The 14,935-nt window shown below is 47.3% G+C and overlaps 1 protein-coding gene across 3 annotated transcripts; it reads left to right on the forward strand.

Annotated features, from left to right (window-relative positions):
- Positions 1-3,639: 3,639 nt before the first annotated feature.
- On the forward strand, positions 3,640-14,281 carry LOC149354310 (carboxypeptidase M-like). Of its 3 annotated transcripts, none has more exons than XM_089577484.1 (8): positions 3,640-3,869; positions 4,769-4,866; positions 7,217-7,389; positions 8,201-8,388; positions 8,915-9,094; positions 12,913-13,065; positions 13,634-13,776; positions 14,016-14,281. In XM_089577484.1, exons 1-8 carry the CDS (start codon positions 3,656-3,658, stop codon positions 14,136-14,138), a joined length of 1,272 nt encoding a protein of 423 aa, XP_089433610.1. In that variant the 5' UTR covers positions 3,640-3,655; the 3' UTR covers positions 14,139-14,281. The 3 variants fall into 3 exon arrangements, with proteins under 3 accessions (XP_089433610.1, XP_089433612.1, XP_089433611.1); XM_089577485.1 differs by having other exon boundaries at positions 3,747-3,869; positions 7,232-7,389; XM_089577486.1 differs by lacking the exon at positions 12,913-13,065.
- The last annotated feature ends 654 nt before the right edge of the window (positions 14,282-14,935 follow it).

A 14,935-nucleotide genomic window follows, 5' to 3' on the forward strand; every position in this document is an offset into this window, starting at 1 on the left:
TGCCAAATGCAATGCGAACAGCGGAGGGTGTGGCCAAAGGTCCAGTTTACGCCGTCTGCTTGTCGTCATCAAAGATAGACGCGCTCATCCGGTTTGCGATAGTTTTGCGTCTGTTTCTTTTTCTGACCTTCGCTGTGTTGATAGACAGCGCATGACTTCGGCAAAGCCCTTACAGATGATGCGCGACGTCAACAAAGCCTTTATAGACAGACTGGCATATTGAACGTATGCTATTAGAACTACCGAAATAGAACAGGTGGTCTTGATGTATTCTGTTAACAGTGCTTAAGCCTTTAAGTCGCAATTTTTTTTTTTGATGTTGAAGGCTATACGTACTCACTTATGTTCATGGCGTCGTTGGAGTGTCGAGTTTCGCGTAGACGAGTGAGAACACAACGTTTGAAAACCGGACTGAAAATATCCGCAATAACATGTCATAAATCTGATAACGTCCTCGGCAAACGCTCTGCTTCACGTTCGGTTACGATGCCGGATCCTTCAAAATCGCCTAAATTAGTTCCTGCAATTTGTCGTCTATAGTTTAAGCATTAAATTGCGCCGTTGTTACATATTCTGTAGCCTAATGGCGTTCTCTTCCGTCCCTTAAGTTTGGAATCATTTTTATAGTTCTTACTTCAGTTTATGTGTCAATTCAAATGCCGTGCGCGTCACCAGAGACGCCGCTGTAGATATCACAGGTTTAATTTCGGCTGCTTAAATAATTTTTGTTTCACTTTGAACATGTACAATCGTGGACAAAAGTTGTATACTCCACGCGGCGGGAGCCGGAGCTGCGGAAAACTGCGGCATTTTGGCGAGCTAAAGCAGGAAAGATTGACACGAGTCAAGCGACATGCCTGCTGATAATAAAGGTCACGCATTGGTTGTCTCGATCCCAGATGCCACCTGTAGATGGCGTTGCAACGCAGTTTCCCGTTGCTCCGGTTCCCGCCGTGTGGAGTATACCACTTTTGTCACCGCTAGTACGCCGTTGCTGCTAATGATGACAGTTTGAACTTATGGGCACAAGGATAGCTTGACCAAAGAGTGCCATGGTTAACATCTTTTCGGCGTGCCCGAGGTGGGGTCAGCCTTTACAAAAAAAAATTATACAAGCTATAGACTGTCTAGAAGAACTTCTATTTGGGCTAGATGGTTCATTGTACTCGTGAAAGGAAAACCGTAGCGCCGCAAAAAACACACACACAGCTGATGAACGACGTAGGACAAGCGCACTACTATGCGATTGTTCCACGTCGTTCTTCAGCTGTGTGTATTTTAGGCACTACTGTTTTCCTTTCACGAATACTGTAGACTGTCTATAGACTTCTGTCTATAAAGTCTAAGCACTCTCTATAGACAAATCCTAGAGAACAGTCACTGCAATTTTAGAAATGTGTTGATGTGGGAAGCGCCAGAGTGGCAACAGCTAGTGGGAGAGGCCGCGAGGCGAAGGCTTTCCTGAGCGTGAGCATTAATACTGTGCAAGATCTTAGTGACCTGTTAATCAATGTGCACAATCTTTATGCATGCTCCGGATACGATGTGCAAAGCACCAACTGTATTTCACACAGATGCCAGGCACTCTTTAAGCAGCAAACATGCTCATTCTGCCGCACTGAAAAGAACCGGCTCTTGAAAAAAACATCTCAAAGGCAAAAAAGGCACGTGTGCAGACAGAGAAAGGTGAAAAATCTTCAGAAGAAAGCCATCAGGGCTGCAGCTGCTAGAGTATCATTCATGAAGAATATGGCCCATTTAAAAGAGCAGCTGACAAATGAAAGATCCATATCAATTGGTAACCATCTAACGTCGCTTCCACCTCTCCAACAGCTAGCATTCAAGATGTCCTTGAAACAAATAGAAGCAAAGGGCCCACAAGGTGTACGCTACACAAGGAGCTGGGTGCTGAACTGCATTCTTCTTCACATTTCAAGCCCCAAAGCATACAATGTGATACGAAAGATGAACTTGCTTCCCCTACCGACTTGCAGCCGCCTTAAACGGAGCGGGGGGGTGGGCGGGGGGGGGGGGGGGGGGCGGGTAGGGTCCACTAAATGAAAATGTATCGAAGGGCGAGCAAAGCAGGGCAAAGCATTTCACCTCTGAGAAGCCTAGCACCAAGTGAGGACAAACTGTTCACCCAATGAAAAACCGATGGGTACCCGGCAGCTCCAGCATACGGGGCGGATACTTAAACCACGGCCACCGCGCTGCGCTGCAGTATGTATGGAAATCTGGCTCCCCATGCCACATCCAACTTCCCTTCCACAAAAATTCGGCACCCCAAGACCTAGAAAAGTATCCATGACCAGTAGCAGAGCACCTACACCTTTTGACTAAAGGGGGTGGGTACACGTAAAAAAAAAAACAATCTCGTTGTTTCCATATTTTAAGGCTTCATCGTATATCATGTACCAATGACGTTGTTGTGCAAAGCAGACGGTAATGCTAACATTCATTAAACGCCCACCTATTGTCGTGAAATGACGTTCCTTCATTCATTGTTCTTCGCGGGCGTATCACGGATACGCCCGCGAAGAACGACGCCCGCGGATACGACCTTCCTTATCCGTGACCCGCCCTTCGCGGGTCACGGATAAGGAAGGTCATAACGAATCTTCGGTCGCGGTCGCATCTAGGCAAGTGATTATTACCGGAGCCTGTCACAACTACGATTGGGTATAAAAACTCAAGTGCTGCTGTCGAGTTGCTGTGAAGCACCGGCGGTGATGCGGAAACCGATGACACGCGAATAGCGGTTGTATATTCCTGCGTCGTGTCTTTAGTCGCGCGTTGTACAGCGAGTGTCGCGGCTGCGTGTGTTGCCGACCTCGCACCTGACACCATCTCAGACATTCATTTGAAAGAGGTAATTTGCGTTTTCTTTCTTTAATTCCTTCATTCTTTTTACTTGTTTCGTAGCTTTTTTTACTGCTTTCTTTCCTTCCTTCGTTATTTCCTTCTTCTTTAATAATTCCTTAATTTCCGTTTTCATTGCTTCGTTCGTTCCTTTCATTCACTCTTTCTTATTGTTTTCTTTCTTTGCTCAACTCAAGAACGTCTACTTTTCTATCCAGGACGTGCAGCTCATAACCAAACTTTGCTTCCTTCGTAATTTCCTTCTTGAATGATTTCCTTATTTCCGTTTTCATTCATTCATTCATTCATTCATTCATTCATTCATTCATTCATTCATTCATTCATTCATTCATTCATTCATTCATTCATTCATTCATTCATTCATTCATATTGTTTTCTTTGTTCTCTGCTCAACTTAAAAACGTCTACTTTTCTCTCCAAAACGTGCAGCTCATTACCATTCAACTAGAGTTAAAACCTGCAACAGCCGCAGGCGAAAATGCGCTTACCACATTCCTCGCATGTACAGGCAATTACCGCTCATTCCCGCACTGAGTAGAAGGTTCACGTTCTTCAACAAAAAAACTAGCGCAGCGGAAAACGATCGGGACATGAAGAAGACACAGGCGACACCGTGTGTGTCGTCTACATGTCTATCGTTTTCTGCTCCTGTGTACTTTTCGTTGTAGGATGTCTGACCAACTCTCTCATCTGTTTACGAATGACTTGCGCTGGTGAACCGCACCTGCCTTCCCTTTGCCTCTGTCCAGAAGCTGCAAGAACGCTTGTGGCGATGAAGTCCGTCAGCCTGACCTCTTTGGCGCTGCCGCTACTGGTACTGTTCTGTGTGCGCGGAGCGGCCGCGAAGTCCGTCACCCCCGCGGCAGAGGGTACGCCTGCAGAGCTCAAATACTACGACCACGAGGAGATGACTGCCTTCCTGAAGAAGATCAGCACCAATTACCCCAACTTCACTCATCTCTACAGCATCGGGAAGTCCGTGGAAGGTTTGTTTGCAGACCATCATCGCCAGCATTGAGAGCTTATCTTTTGGCACCTAAATAAGAGCTTGACATTTTGACACTGAGAAGAAGAAGAATCACATGCCATACCAACAGGCCCACCATTCTGCCCTGCTCCAGTGCTTTGACACTGAGCGTCAGAAATAAGATTGAAAACTTTATTTTTTGGCACCGTATATGCAAAATTAGGCGAAATGCAATCAATTTCGTATAAAAACTGGCTTGAGTATGTCTGCAGCCAAAAAACTGACGAAGTGGTTCTTTTAAGACAAGAAACATTCAAGCCTTCAAGGCAGGGTCAAATCCTGCTCGGGGCTGAATAATTTTTTATGCTGGACGTCATTCGAACGGAAAGTTTCGGTATAATTTGGATAAGGTTGCTCTTAAGTTCAGTGTGAGGTTCGAACGATGTTCGGCATGGTTCACGAGAATTGGAGCTAAATGCGATTCGTACTTAAAACGTTGCTAAGCGTCTATTCACCCCTAAAGTTTACGCTTACAGGTCTGCATCTAAACTCCACCACTTAAATGACGTCATTGATCCTTACTTAACCCCCTATTGCCCCTTTACGTTGCCTCTCGCCTTCACCCAGTGTGGAATAGCGAACCAAAACCTTCTTCAGATTAACGCACCCGCCTTTCTTCTCCATCTCTCCCTGAAAAAGAAATGGACAGAGAGAGAAATATATAAGTATTTGTGTCTCGAATGCGGCATAATTACCAGAAAGTCTGAGCACGCAGGATTATACAGGGCCTAAAAAAATTAGTAGATATTACATGCGCTGGAGCTTTTCATCGAGTATTGTGGGAATGGCACACTTTAGGAGACGAATAGCGCGAATTCCTTTCATCGCCATTGAAACTGTTCACGCTCTGTGCTGCAGGACGCGACCTGTGGGCTCTCCTCGTCACCAAGGATCCGCACAATGAGCCGCTTCTTAAGCCTAACATTAAGTACGTCGCCAACATACACGGCGACGAGGTAAGTACACTAGCACATTCATTTTCCGCTGCTGCGTTGTACGCAGGATGCAATTTGTGGCGTTTCTTACGCGGACCTATGAACCCGGGGAAAGTGCACAAAGCTGTCACGATGCAATCCCACTGCTGCAGAGCTCCTTCTAGCTGTCGACATACACTCTAGGCACAAATACGCCTCTAAGGGAGTAAAAAGGGTTTAGGCTGTAATATATCGCACGCTCTTTTATAAAAGGGAGTTTACTCCCATTTAACTCCTTTTTGTTTAGAGTGTACGGCGAACACGATACTCTTTCATTGTCTGAAAAGCATGGAGCAAGGTCAAACTAAAAGGAGAAATAATCGTTCCTGGGAGCGTATTTTGAACCGATGGGCTTCGTTTTTATTGCATTTAGTTCTTTGTCATTGGTCGCTTCTTCCGGTGGTGTTGGCCACGTGGGCTGACGTCACACTGCACGTGGAAGAAACATGTCTATGATGTCAATGACTTGAATAAACGCGGCCTATATGCCCGTGCAGCACTGTCTGACCGTGGTGCCGACACTGGTGAGGGACGGAGCGTGACAACGCTTCCGACACGCCTGACGAGCTCTATCGGCACTGTGCTGTCGTTTTGCAGTGAACTACCGGGACGTGGTGCTTGTGATTCGGTCGGACTGCATGCTGCAGCAGTGTATAGGTTATATAGCTAGCGGCGGAGCAGCGCCCAGATCGGTCCTGACAGTGATGAGCCGTTCGCGCTTGCATCACATTCAAATCAAATTCAAATGGTATCGAAACGAAGTCAACCGGCATAAAATACCTCCCCAGCTCCTCGAGGTTATTTTTATCACTCTGCTGCCAACGAACGAGAACGATAAGACAGGTCTGTTTATCCAGCTGTAGCAGGAAGAAACTCCTAGGTTTCTTCCTATGGCCCCATGTAGTAGCAGGTTGTTTCAGCCTGTGTGCATTAAAGATAATTTAACAAAACTTCTGTTTGGGCTAGATGGTGCATAGCTTATATTGAAATGAATTTAAGCGCACAACAACACGCACACAAGAGGAGGAAACACACAGGACAGGCGCTAACTTCATCTGATTTATTCGCAGGTAAGAGAGCGAACATATATACACAAAACGAAGCATGCGCAGTGAAGAAACAGATCGTCATATCACAATGCGTGTTCAAGATATCTGTATTCTGCCTGCAAAAGATTAACTGACGTGTCACTCACACAGTCATGCCCCCTCTTCCTGATGTGAAAGGCTTCTAATAATTCACGTGCCGTCTTATCACCGCCTCTGCCAAGTATGTCGACTGCTGTACGTCGACTGCTGTTCCGGTGTCGTTTACGAGATACCTTTGACCTGCGGTAGGGCTTACATAGGCCAGACTGGGTGGTGTGTCAATGACCGGGCGGGGGAACATTTGCGGGCATTAAGGGGCGGAGGGACACATTTGGCAGACCATTGTGCGAACTGCACAGCGTGCGAGCCGCGGCTGAAGGAGATAAAGATACTTGGCAGAGGCGGTGATCAGACGGCACGTGGTTTATTAGAAGCCTTTCACATCAGGAAGAGGTGGCATGACTGTGTGAATGACACGTCAGTTAATCTTTTGCAGGCAGAATACAGATATCTTGAACACGCATTGTGATATGACGATCTGTTTCTTCACTGCGCATGTCTCATTTTGTGAATATATGTTCGCTCTCTTACCTGCGAATAAATGAGATGAAGTTAGCGCCTGTCCTGTGTGTTTCCTCCTCTTGTGTGCGTGTTCTTGTGCGCTTAAATTCATTTCAATATAAGCATTAAAGATACCTGTGCCTCAGCCATAATTTTTAGCGTTGTGAAACAACGGGTACCTATCAATCTTATCACGAATAGATACAAAATGTAGGGCACTTATTGACGCAACCACGCATGTGTCTAGCACTTAAACAAAGAGACTATCAGTGCTTTGCTAGTTTTTCTTGCTTTCCTTTTCCTTCATCACAGCAGTTAAACTTGACCATGAATCTTACACGAACGCTGTGGTAGTCTTGTGTGTTTACGTGTGTGTGGGGTAGAGCTTTGTGTGGGTGTGTTTCGCTTCATCATTATCGCGTCTGCAGCAGCAGCATTCTCTAGTGTTTATTAAAAAGTACCTCACCTTCCTCCTAAACCACCGATTGATTTATTTAGCGCGTGTTCAAACGTTCACACAACCTATCGCTATCGCTGTCTCGTCCCTGCGGTGAGCAGCTTTCCTTGGATGCGTTTCGGGCTATTCCAGATGTATGCCCGACGTGCACCCAATAAGGGCATTGTAAGAGCCCGTACACCAGAGTGCATTTTTCCTACTCGCCGCATATACATAAACTGTGCAGGTGCTGGGACGTCAGTTCATGGTGTACCTGATCTCGCACCTGCTGACTCGCTACGAAGTGGATCCATACGTGCGACACCTGCTAGACGACACACGCATCCATATCATGCCCAGCATGAACCCCGACGGATTCGCGATGTCCAAGGAGGGCGTCTGCATGGGCCTTAATGGACGGTACGTGGCTGTGTACAGCTGGCCTTTTCCTTAAGAGCGAAATACCGACGAGAGTGGTCGACCAGGTTTTATAAGTCTAACTCTGGTGGCACCTAGCGTCTCGTCCGTGAACGATCCGCCACTTGTCACCGGGTAGTAATTGAACGGAAATATTGTGCCGCTGGTCAAGTTGGGAATGAGACCTTCTGACTTCCCATTGTAAGTTTTCTTTGGTTTATGGGGGTTTAACGCCCCAAAGCAAATGAGGCTGTGAGGGACGCCGTAGTGAAGGGCTCCGGAAATTTCCGCCACCTGAGGTTCTGACATCGCACAGTACACAGGCCTCTAGAATTTAGCCTCCATCGAAATTCGGCCGCCGCGGCCGCGATCGAACCCGCGAATTTCGGTCTGGTAAGGAGGAGTGCGGAGATTCTAGAAAAAGTGGGGAAGCAGTTGAAACGAACGGCGAGCCAACTATGCAACCACCATTACCACGCGACTGAACAGAAGCAGACGGGACGCTGTGTGACGATGTGGATGGTGCAGAGTGGAGTTTTTCCTCTGTTTTTGATGTGAAGAGCATTTAGACAGAAAAACTGAATTTCAAAATAGGAATTATAAATGCGATAATCTTTCATTTTTCTCCATAATTTACTGCAAGTAAAATGGCCATTTTCTTCATGTTCTCTGTGTGTCGGTAGCGTAATTTATCCATAACAGGGTTTTTCAAGGGCTGCGTCTGCCTTTTAACTCGCCATTAGGCTGATTCTTGCTTATACTGCAGCACAGACCTCTAAACTCATACGCCTGACACCTTCCTTCCCCGATGCAGGCAGAACGCCCGCGGCGTGGACTTGAACCGCAACTTCCCGACCCGCTTCAACACACAGATGGAAGAGGAGCAGCCGGAGACCGAGGCAGTGAGGCGATGGAGCAAACAGATTCCCTTCGTGCTGGCCTCAAACTTCCACGGAGGAGCTCTGGTCGTCAACTACCCGTACGACTATCCGCGCGTGTTCGGTACGTCCTCGCCGATGTCTACTCCAACTAAACACGGTTTCCTGCACCGGGCTTCCGAAGAATGCTTCCCTTACGTGGGCGAACCGTTTCGCGGATTATTTGGTGCATGAGATTTAACGTCATGAAGTTGCACATGGGCTATGAGGAACGCCACAATGGAAGACTCCGGATTAATTTCGATCCCATAGGGTGCTTTAACGTGCACTTACATCGCACATTACACGTGCGTCTTGCGTTTCGCATCCATCGAGATGCAGCAGCCGAGACTGGAATCGAACTCACGTCCTTAGGCTCACGAGCCGAGCGATAACCACTCAGCCAACGCGGCGAGTTCATCTCGCTGATAGTGCTGGTATGGGACAGTGTGCGAGAATTATCCTTGCAAAGCACCGCGTGGCCTACAAGAAACATGATAGTGGAGTTCTGTAGATTAATTTCAATCACATGGAGTTGTTTAACGAGCGCGCTTCTTTGTGCGCAAATACCTGGAGCCTATATACGTCACGTTTCCCGTTGTTTCCACCAGGCGATGAGAGTCGGCGCAACGAGCCCTCGCTGACGCCTGACGATGACGTCTTCAAACACCTCGCCAGCGTGTACTCGTTCAACCACGCCAACATGCACCTGGGACTGGGCTGCTCCAAAGATGGGACAGTGGCCTACCCCAACGGCACCGTCAACGGAGCCACCTGGTACGCTTTCTCAGGTAACGTATACTACACTCTGGGCCGCTTATATCCCAATTTGCCATTCGCCTCCTGCTAGGACTCTCCGCTCCCAATGGCGTCCAGGATTTTTTTTTATATATACCATACGACGCCTGATCAATGCGCGTTCAAATTGCATGCTCCTACCATCACGTTGAGCTTTAAACAAGTACATGAAAACATTTGAGGGTAAGAGGCTGTGACAGCTTTATTCGCGTTATTCATTATTCTCAAGCGTACCGCAAGGCTCCTGGGGGCATTACTCCAGATGTAGTGGAAAGGGGACAGATTGCATCGAATAACATTGTCTTAACATTTCCAGTTCACGGAATCATCCAACGAACAGATCCGATATTTAAAGAATTTCGCAAGGAAAAAAGAAAGAATATTTCGAAAGGCCCCCCTGAAAATGTACTCCCGTACTTTGTACGCGCGGTCTTTGTAGGCGGATGAGTAATGCGGTGGATGCAAGCATGGTGATGCATTTATCCCTGATTGATCCTTACAGATGCTATAGAATAGGTTTAAACCGGATTCCTTGCACCATTCACTTATTTTCTCTCCTTCCAAATAGTCAAGTTACGCTGAAAACAAGCAGAACTAATCTCATAGTGATAGACTTTATGCTTTAAGTAAGTAAGTAAGTAAGTAAGTAAGTAAGTAAGTAAGTAAGTAGGTGATTTATTTATCCGTTTGCAAAATACATTTGAGAAACGAACAGGTTCGACGAAAAAAGCTGCGGAAGCAGTTTGACAAGTCCTAAAACCCGTTTGTTGGCAGCAGCAGCAGTGCGGGGTGGCAACGCTTTCAAAACAATAAAGCACAAAGCATGAAAAAAAGAAACACAGAAACAAAATAACAAACAAAAAAGGTGAATCTGCAAAGCTATATGGGTTAGTATTTAAAAATACAGCAGCATGAATATAATCACTCACTCAGTCACAAAAGAAGTACAATAGGCAAGGAACATACATAGTACTGGTTTACGATGTCTAACCCAATGGTTGATAAACACATGCTCAATATTAGTGGCAAAAATAATTGTGTAGAGTAGACAATGAAACCTGTAAAACATCAATATTCTCTGAGATTAGTGCATTGAGCAAGGCAAGTAGGGTGTAAGCAATCATTTGCTTACCGTAATTAGTTCGCGTGTGTGTTACATACCAGTATTCCGGACATCGCGTTTGGTAGTGAAATAGATTTTGTTTAAGATTGGCGGTTGAACGCATGGCAAAATTATTCGATTTGCATTCTTTAATGTATGCGTGTACTAACATGTAGTTGTATAAATAATGCACTTTCAATATATTAAGCTCTTGGAGCAAAGGTTCACTTGGGAAATCCCACTTCACATCGCATATCGCGCGCTGGAAATTTTTTCTGAAGGAGAAGTAACCGACCTACATTTGTGGCAGACGTGGTACCCCAGACAAGACAGCAGTAATTAAGGTGACTCATAAAGAAAGATTTATATATAAGCAATTTTACATTTAAGCTCTCTATGCTCTAACTTTAGACTTTCTGCTCTATGATATGGGTGGTCCACTACCTCACAACCCGGCAACATGACTCACAGCCTTAATCGCCCGTGTCAACATCCTCTTCCCCTTCCGCACTGTTCACATTGCCACATTCCTTCTTTCCGTCCTACCATGAATACTTAAAGACGCTAGCCACAGCCCGCGGTCACCCATGAAGATGGAGACGAGCCGGCTTCGAAATGTTGGGTTTCAGATAAAAGAAGTTTTGGTTGGAGATAGGGCACAGTTTATTATGCTGGGGAGCTGGGGGCGGCTGCACAGCTCGTCGGATTTCGCCACGGACCACGTCGGTTACGGCAGCGACACTGGCCTGTGGAGCTTCCAAGTGAAGTTTCGCCAATTCCTCGCGCACAACGCTTCTTACAACCTCCCGAAGCTCCTCGGCGGGCAGCGACGTAGGCGTCTACTGGGAAGCCGGCGCTACAGTAGCCTCACGTCCGTAGTGCGCGCCCCGTTCCTGCAGTGAGCGCTCGATACTCGTTGCCTCCCTTGTGAAGTCTGCCACTGTTCTTGGCGGGTCACGGACCAGTCCGGCAAATAGCTGCTTTTTTACGCCGCGCATTAGGTGGCGCACCTTCTTGGCCTCTGCCATAGCAGGGTCGGCCCGATTGAACAGTCGCGTCATGTCGTCGATGAACATCGCGACGCTCTCGTTTGACTGCTGTGACCTCGAGTGCAGGGCGATTTCTGCCTTTTCTTTTCTTTCGCTAGTGGTAAACGTGGCTAGCAGTTCTCGTCGAAACACTTCCCAGGTGGTAAAGGAGGCTTCGTGATTTTCGAACCATGTTTTGGCTGGGTCCTGTAGCGGAAAGTAGACGTTGCGCAATTTGCGCTGCCCGTCCCATTCGTTGAAACCCACCACTCGGTAAAAGCTGGCCAACCAGTCTTCTACGTCCTCGAGCCTGTCCCCGTGGAACGACGGCGGCGACCGAGGTGCGTGAAGGACGAATGGCGGGGCATTTCCGGAATGCTGAGTCGTCTGGCTAGCCTCGGTTGATGTCATTGCTCTTACCGCTCTTACCGGCGCTTTCAGTTGGCGGAACTCCGGTTGTAGGCCTCGCAGAAGGCGGCTAGCTTTGTGGACGGGTGTTGTGTCCACGCGTGGAGAACATGTGTCGAGAGTGTCCTCGCAATCCGAGTACATGGGACGCCACCCAGCACCTCCACCAAATATGTCACCGACAAACGGGTGAAGAAATAGCCCAGGTTCTAATTAGACGAGGTCGGCGTGTCAGCCAGCAGGCAGCTCGAGCGAGGAAGAAGACGATCTTCGAGCACCTCGAATGCCCAAGGCTTGGCAAGTCCCAGCTTAAACAGTTCGGCCGCGGTACGGCGCCACTGATTGGTTCGGACGGTGGCAATATCACACCCAATCAAGCAGGTGAATCAGCGAAATGTTTAGTTTTCAGAACAGCTCTTGCGCTGATATTTCTTTCAGTGCTCTAGAACTAAGCCCCAAATATCATACTTCGTCGATGTTTATCTCTCCGAAGCCTCTCTCCGTGATCTTAAGGTCGCTCGGGAAGAGCAACCTGGGCCGCACAACAGGTGGCAGTGCCTACCATCGCAGGGCAGCGACACATTCTTAACCGATGCACAATTGCGTCAAGAGTGCTATGAGAACTCCCAGCGATCTATGAATGTAAAGTAAAGAATGTCTAATTCCGCGTAAATGGGAATTAACCCACTAACGCTAAAGCGTCATACCCTTAAGTCCAATGTCTCCGATCTTTGTCGTTAGCCTGCTTGACCTTGAAAACTGAGCCTCGAACCGAAGCCGAGGAGCTAGCGCATCTACATAGCCTAATCACGCTCCATTTTTCCTCCAGTCGTTAACTCAGTTATGCAGGAAATGCTGAGTGTGATTTTATACTGCTAACATCTGAATAAATTTCATGGTACCAGCGAATCAGGCAATCAGGGCTACAATGTATTCGTGGCGTCCCTTTGCCTTTGAAGTTGTTGCTGCAGGAATAAAAGGAACTGGAGTCAGGGAGCAGAGATATTCTGTACCCAAGTCATCAGCCGAAGTTCACTTATAATACTGGATCCAGCCGAACTATCACGTGTAAAGATCGCTTTTCAAGTTGTTCCGAAATTGTCCATAAAGATAGCTCTCTCAAGAAGGTAAACCTTTCTTGAATAAGCAGTTTTGGCTGTGGGAGCAGTTTCAGCCAGTCTGGCGAGGACAGCGTCGTATTCGCGGACACAGGGATATGATGCGATCGTCGGCAACAAATTAAGTATCCTCTTTCCGCCACTTTCGGGCACAGGTGGCATGGCGGACTACAACTACATGTGGGATGGCTGCATGGACGTGACCGTTGAGATGGCCTGCTGCAAGTACCCTCCACGCAGCGAACTCGCTCACTACTGGGAGGAGAACAAACCTGCGCTCCTCGCCTTATTGGACGAAGTTCACAGAGGCGAGTGCTTCTATGCATTCCCCGTGCAGACCCCTCAGGCAGCCTCTGTTCTGCTTCCCTCCAACCTTACACGAACGGGCCGGAGGCGGGGATAGATTTGCCGCGCAATATTCTCATTCTCATCTCTGGCATTACTAAGCAAACACACCGAACGAACGTACGCCGTTGCTTCAATTTCAGCTAAATATATACTACAGCTTCCCAATGTTATACAGCGTAAACAAATAGACAAGATGAACGGAAGGTGTCACAACGATTATCTAATGCTAAAGACACATATAAGCAGCTCTGCTTAATTGACAGAATGTATTTTGTGGTAAGACAAACGCAGATGGAAAGTGACTGGGTATACCGAAAGGATCCGATGAAGTCCATCAGGAGACGAAGGCCGTGTCTAGCGCAGAGCATAGTTATCGACGCTACAAATAACTTTCGTCTAAAAGGGAACTTAAACCGGCGGTTTTTGATCATCATAATAGTTCCAAAAGCCAGATGGAATAAAGCTGTTCACGTATATAGCATGAAGGAAATTCTTACTTTTTTTTGCTCTCTCTCTCTCTCCCGCCAGGCGTGCGCGGCATCGTGAAAGACGAAAATGGTAATCCTGTGGCCAATGCATCTCTGAAGATCTCCAACCGAAGAGTCGGCTTTAAGACGTCCTCCAGGGGGGAGTACTGGAGAATCCTCAGGCCGGGTCAATACACATTGGAGGTGAGATCACTTTCCAGCAAACGCCGTTGTGCTTGGTCTATGATAAGAACAATTAAAGGTACTAGACAATATTCATCCTGCTGAGTTTGTCAGATTGGGGCGAGAACACGATACTGTATAACGTATCTGCTTCTAATAAACCTATAAACCAGGAGTTCTGCAAAACTATTGAAAGGCCATCTGCTCTCACTGGACAGGCACTTGTATGACGGAAATCTTCCTGCTCTCTCTTCCTTCAGGTTTCGGCAAGCGGGTTCCACAAGGCCGAGATGGGCTTCAGCGTCCCAGAAGAACGATTCACAGTCCTCAACGTGACGCTCAAGTCAGAGGGACACGAGAAGTCTGAGCAACTTTCGGCTTAAGCAGGACTCGGACAGCACAGCGTATGCGACCATGTGCTGGGCGCGACGGCAAAGTGCCAGACACTCAGACGACCTGCATAGGGGTACTTGAATGTACGACAGCGGCTTCCACATCGGAACGGAATAAATGGTTCTCACTCTTTTTGGTGCGTCTTTTGACTAATGATTGGCCATTTTGTAACGGGTAGAAGATTTAAAGCCATATACTCCACCCTGTCTTCACTAGTTTTCGTGTGGTCAACCTGCCCTACTTAAAATTTGGCGTGCTTTCAATAGCTGTCAGGTTTATCAGTGACTGCGACTCCAGGTATAAGTCCATGCCAGTCATTTGGATTTGCGCCCGCTATCGGATTTGCTTACCCCAGTCTTTCCCAGCGACGTTGCGCTGAATCGGCTTTTAAAACAGGTGTTCATATCATCTGCCCACACGCTCTTTTGCATCGACTCACGTTCCTTCAGCACACTAAACGATCACCTGACGATCATTCTGAAACCAAGCGGCTAATTTCGACGGCTTTGCTGTCGATACCGATGCAGCGATTGTGCGATAAGAGTACCGAATCCATTCTCTCGTCTCTCCGCGGATGTAGAGGTGCGAACATAAGCAAACGGAGCTAGCTATTTCCTTCTAACGTTTTCCGCTCATTGAAATTGAAAATGCCAGTGAAGTAATGCGCATTCCAGTAGTGGACGCAAGTGCGCTTTCTCACGGGCAAACAATGTTTCTTCATTTCCGATAGAAAAGGCGTAATTGAATTTAGAATAGAACACCGTGCTCCGTTTTCTTATGTCCACAC

This window comes from Amblyomma mixtum, chromosome 3, assembly GCF_055824585.1.
Source record: "Amblyomma mixtum isolate Tamu chromosome 3, ASM5582458v1, whole genome shotgun sequence".
In the NCBI taxonomy this organism is placed as follows: domain Eukaryota; kingdom Metazoa; phylum Arthropoda; class Arachnida; order Ixodida; family Ixodidae; genus Amblyomma; species Amblyomma mixtum.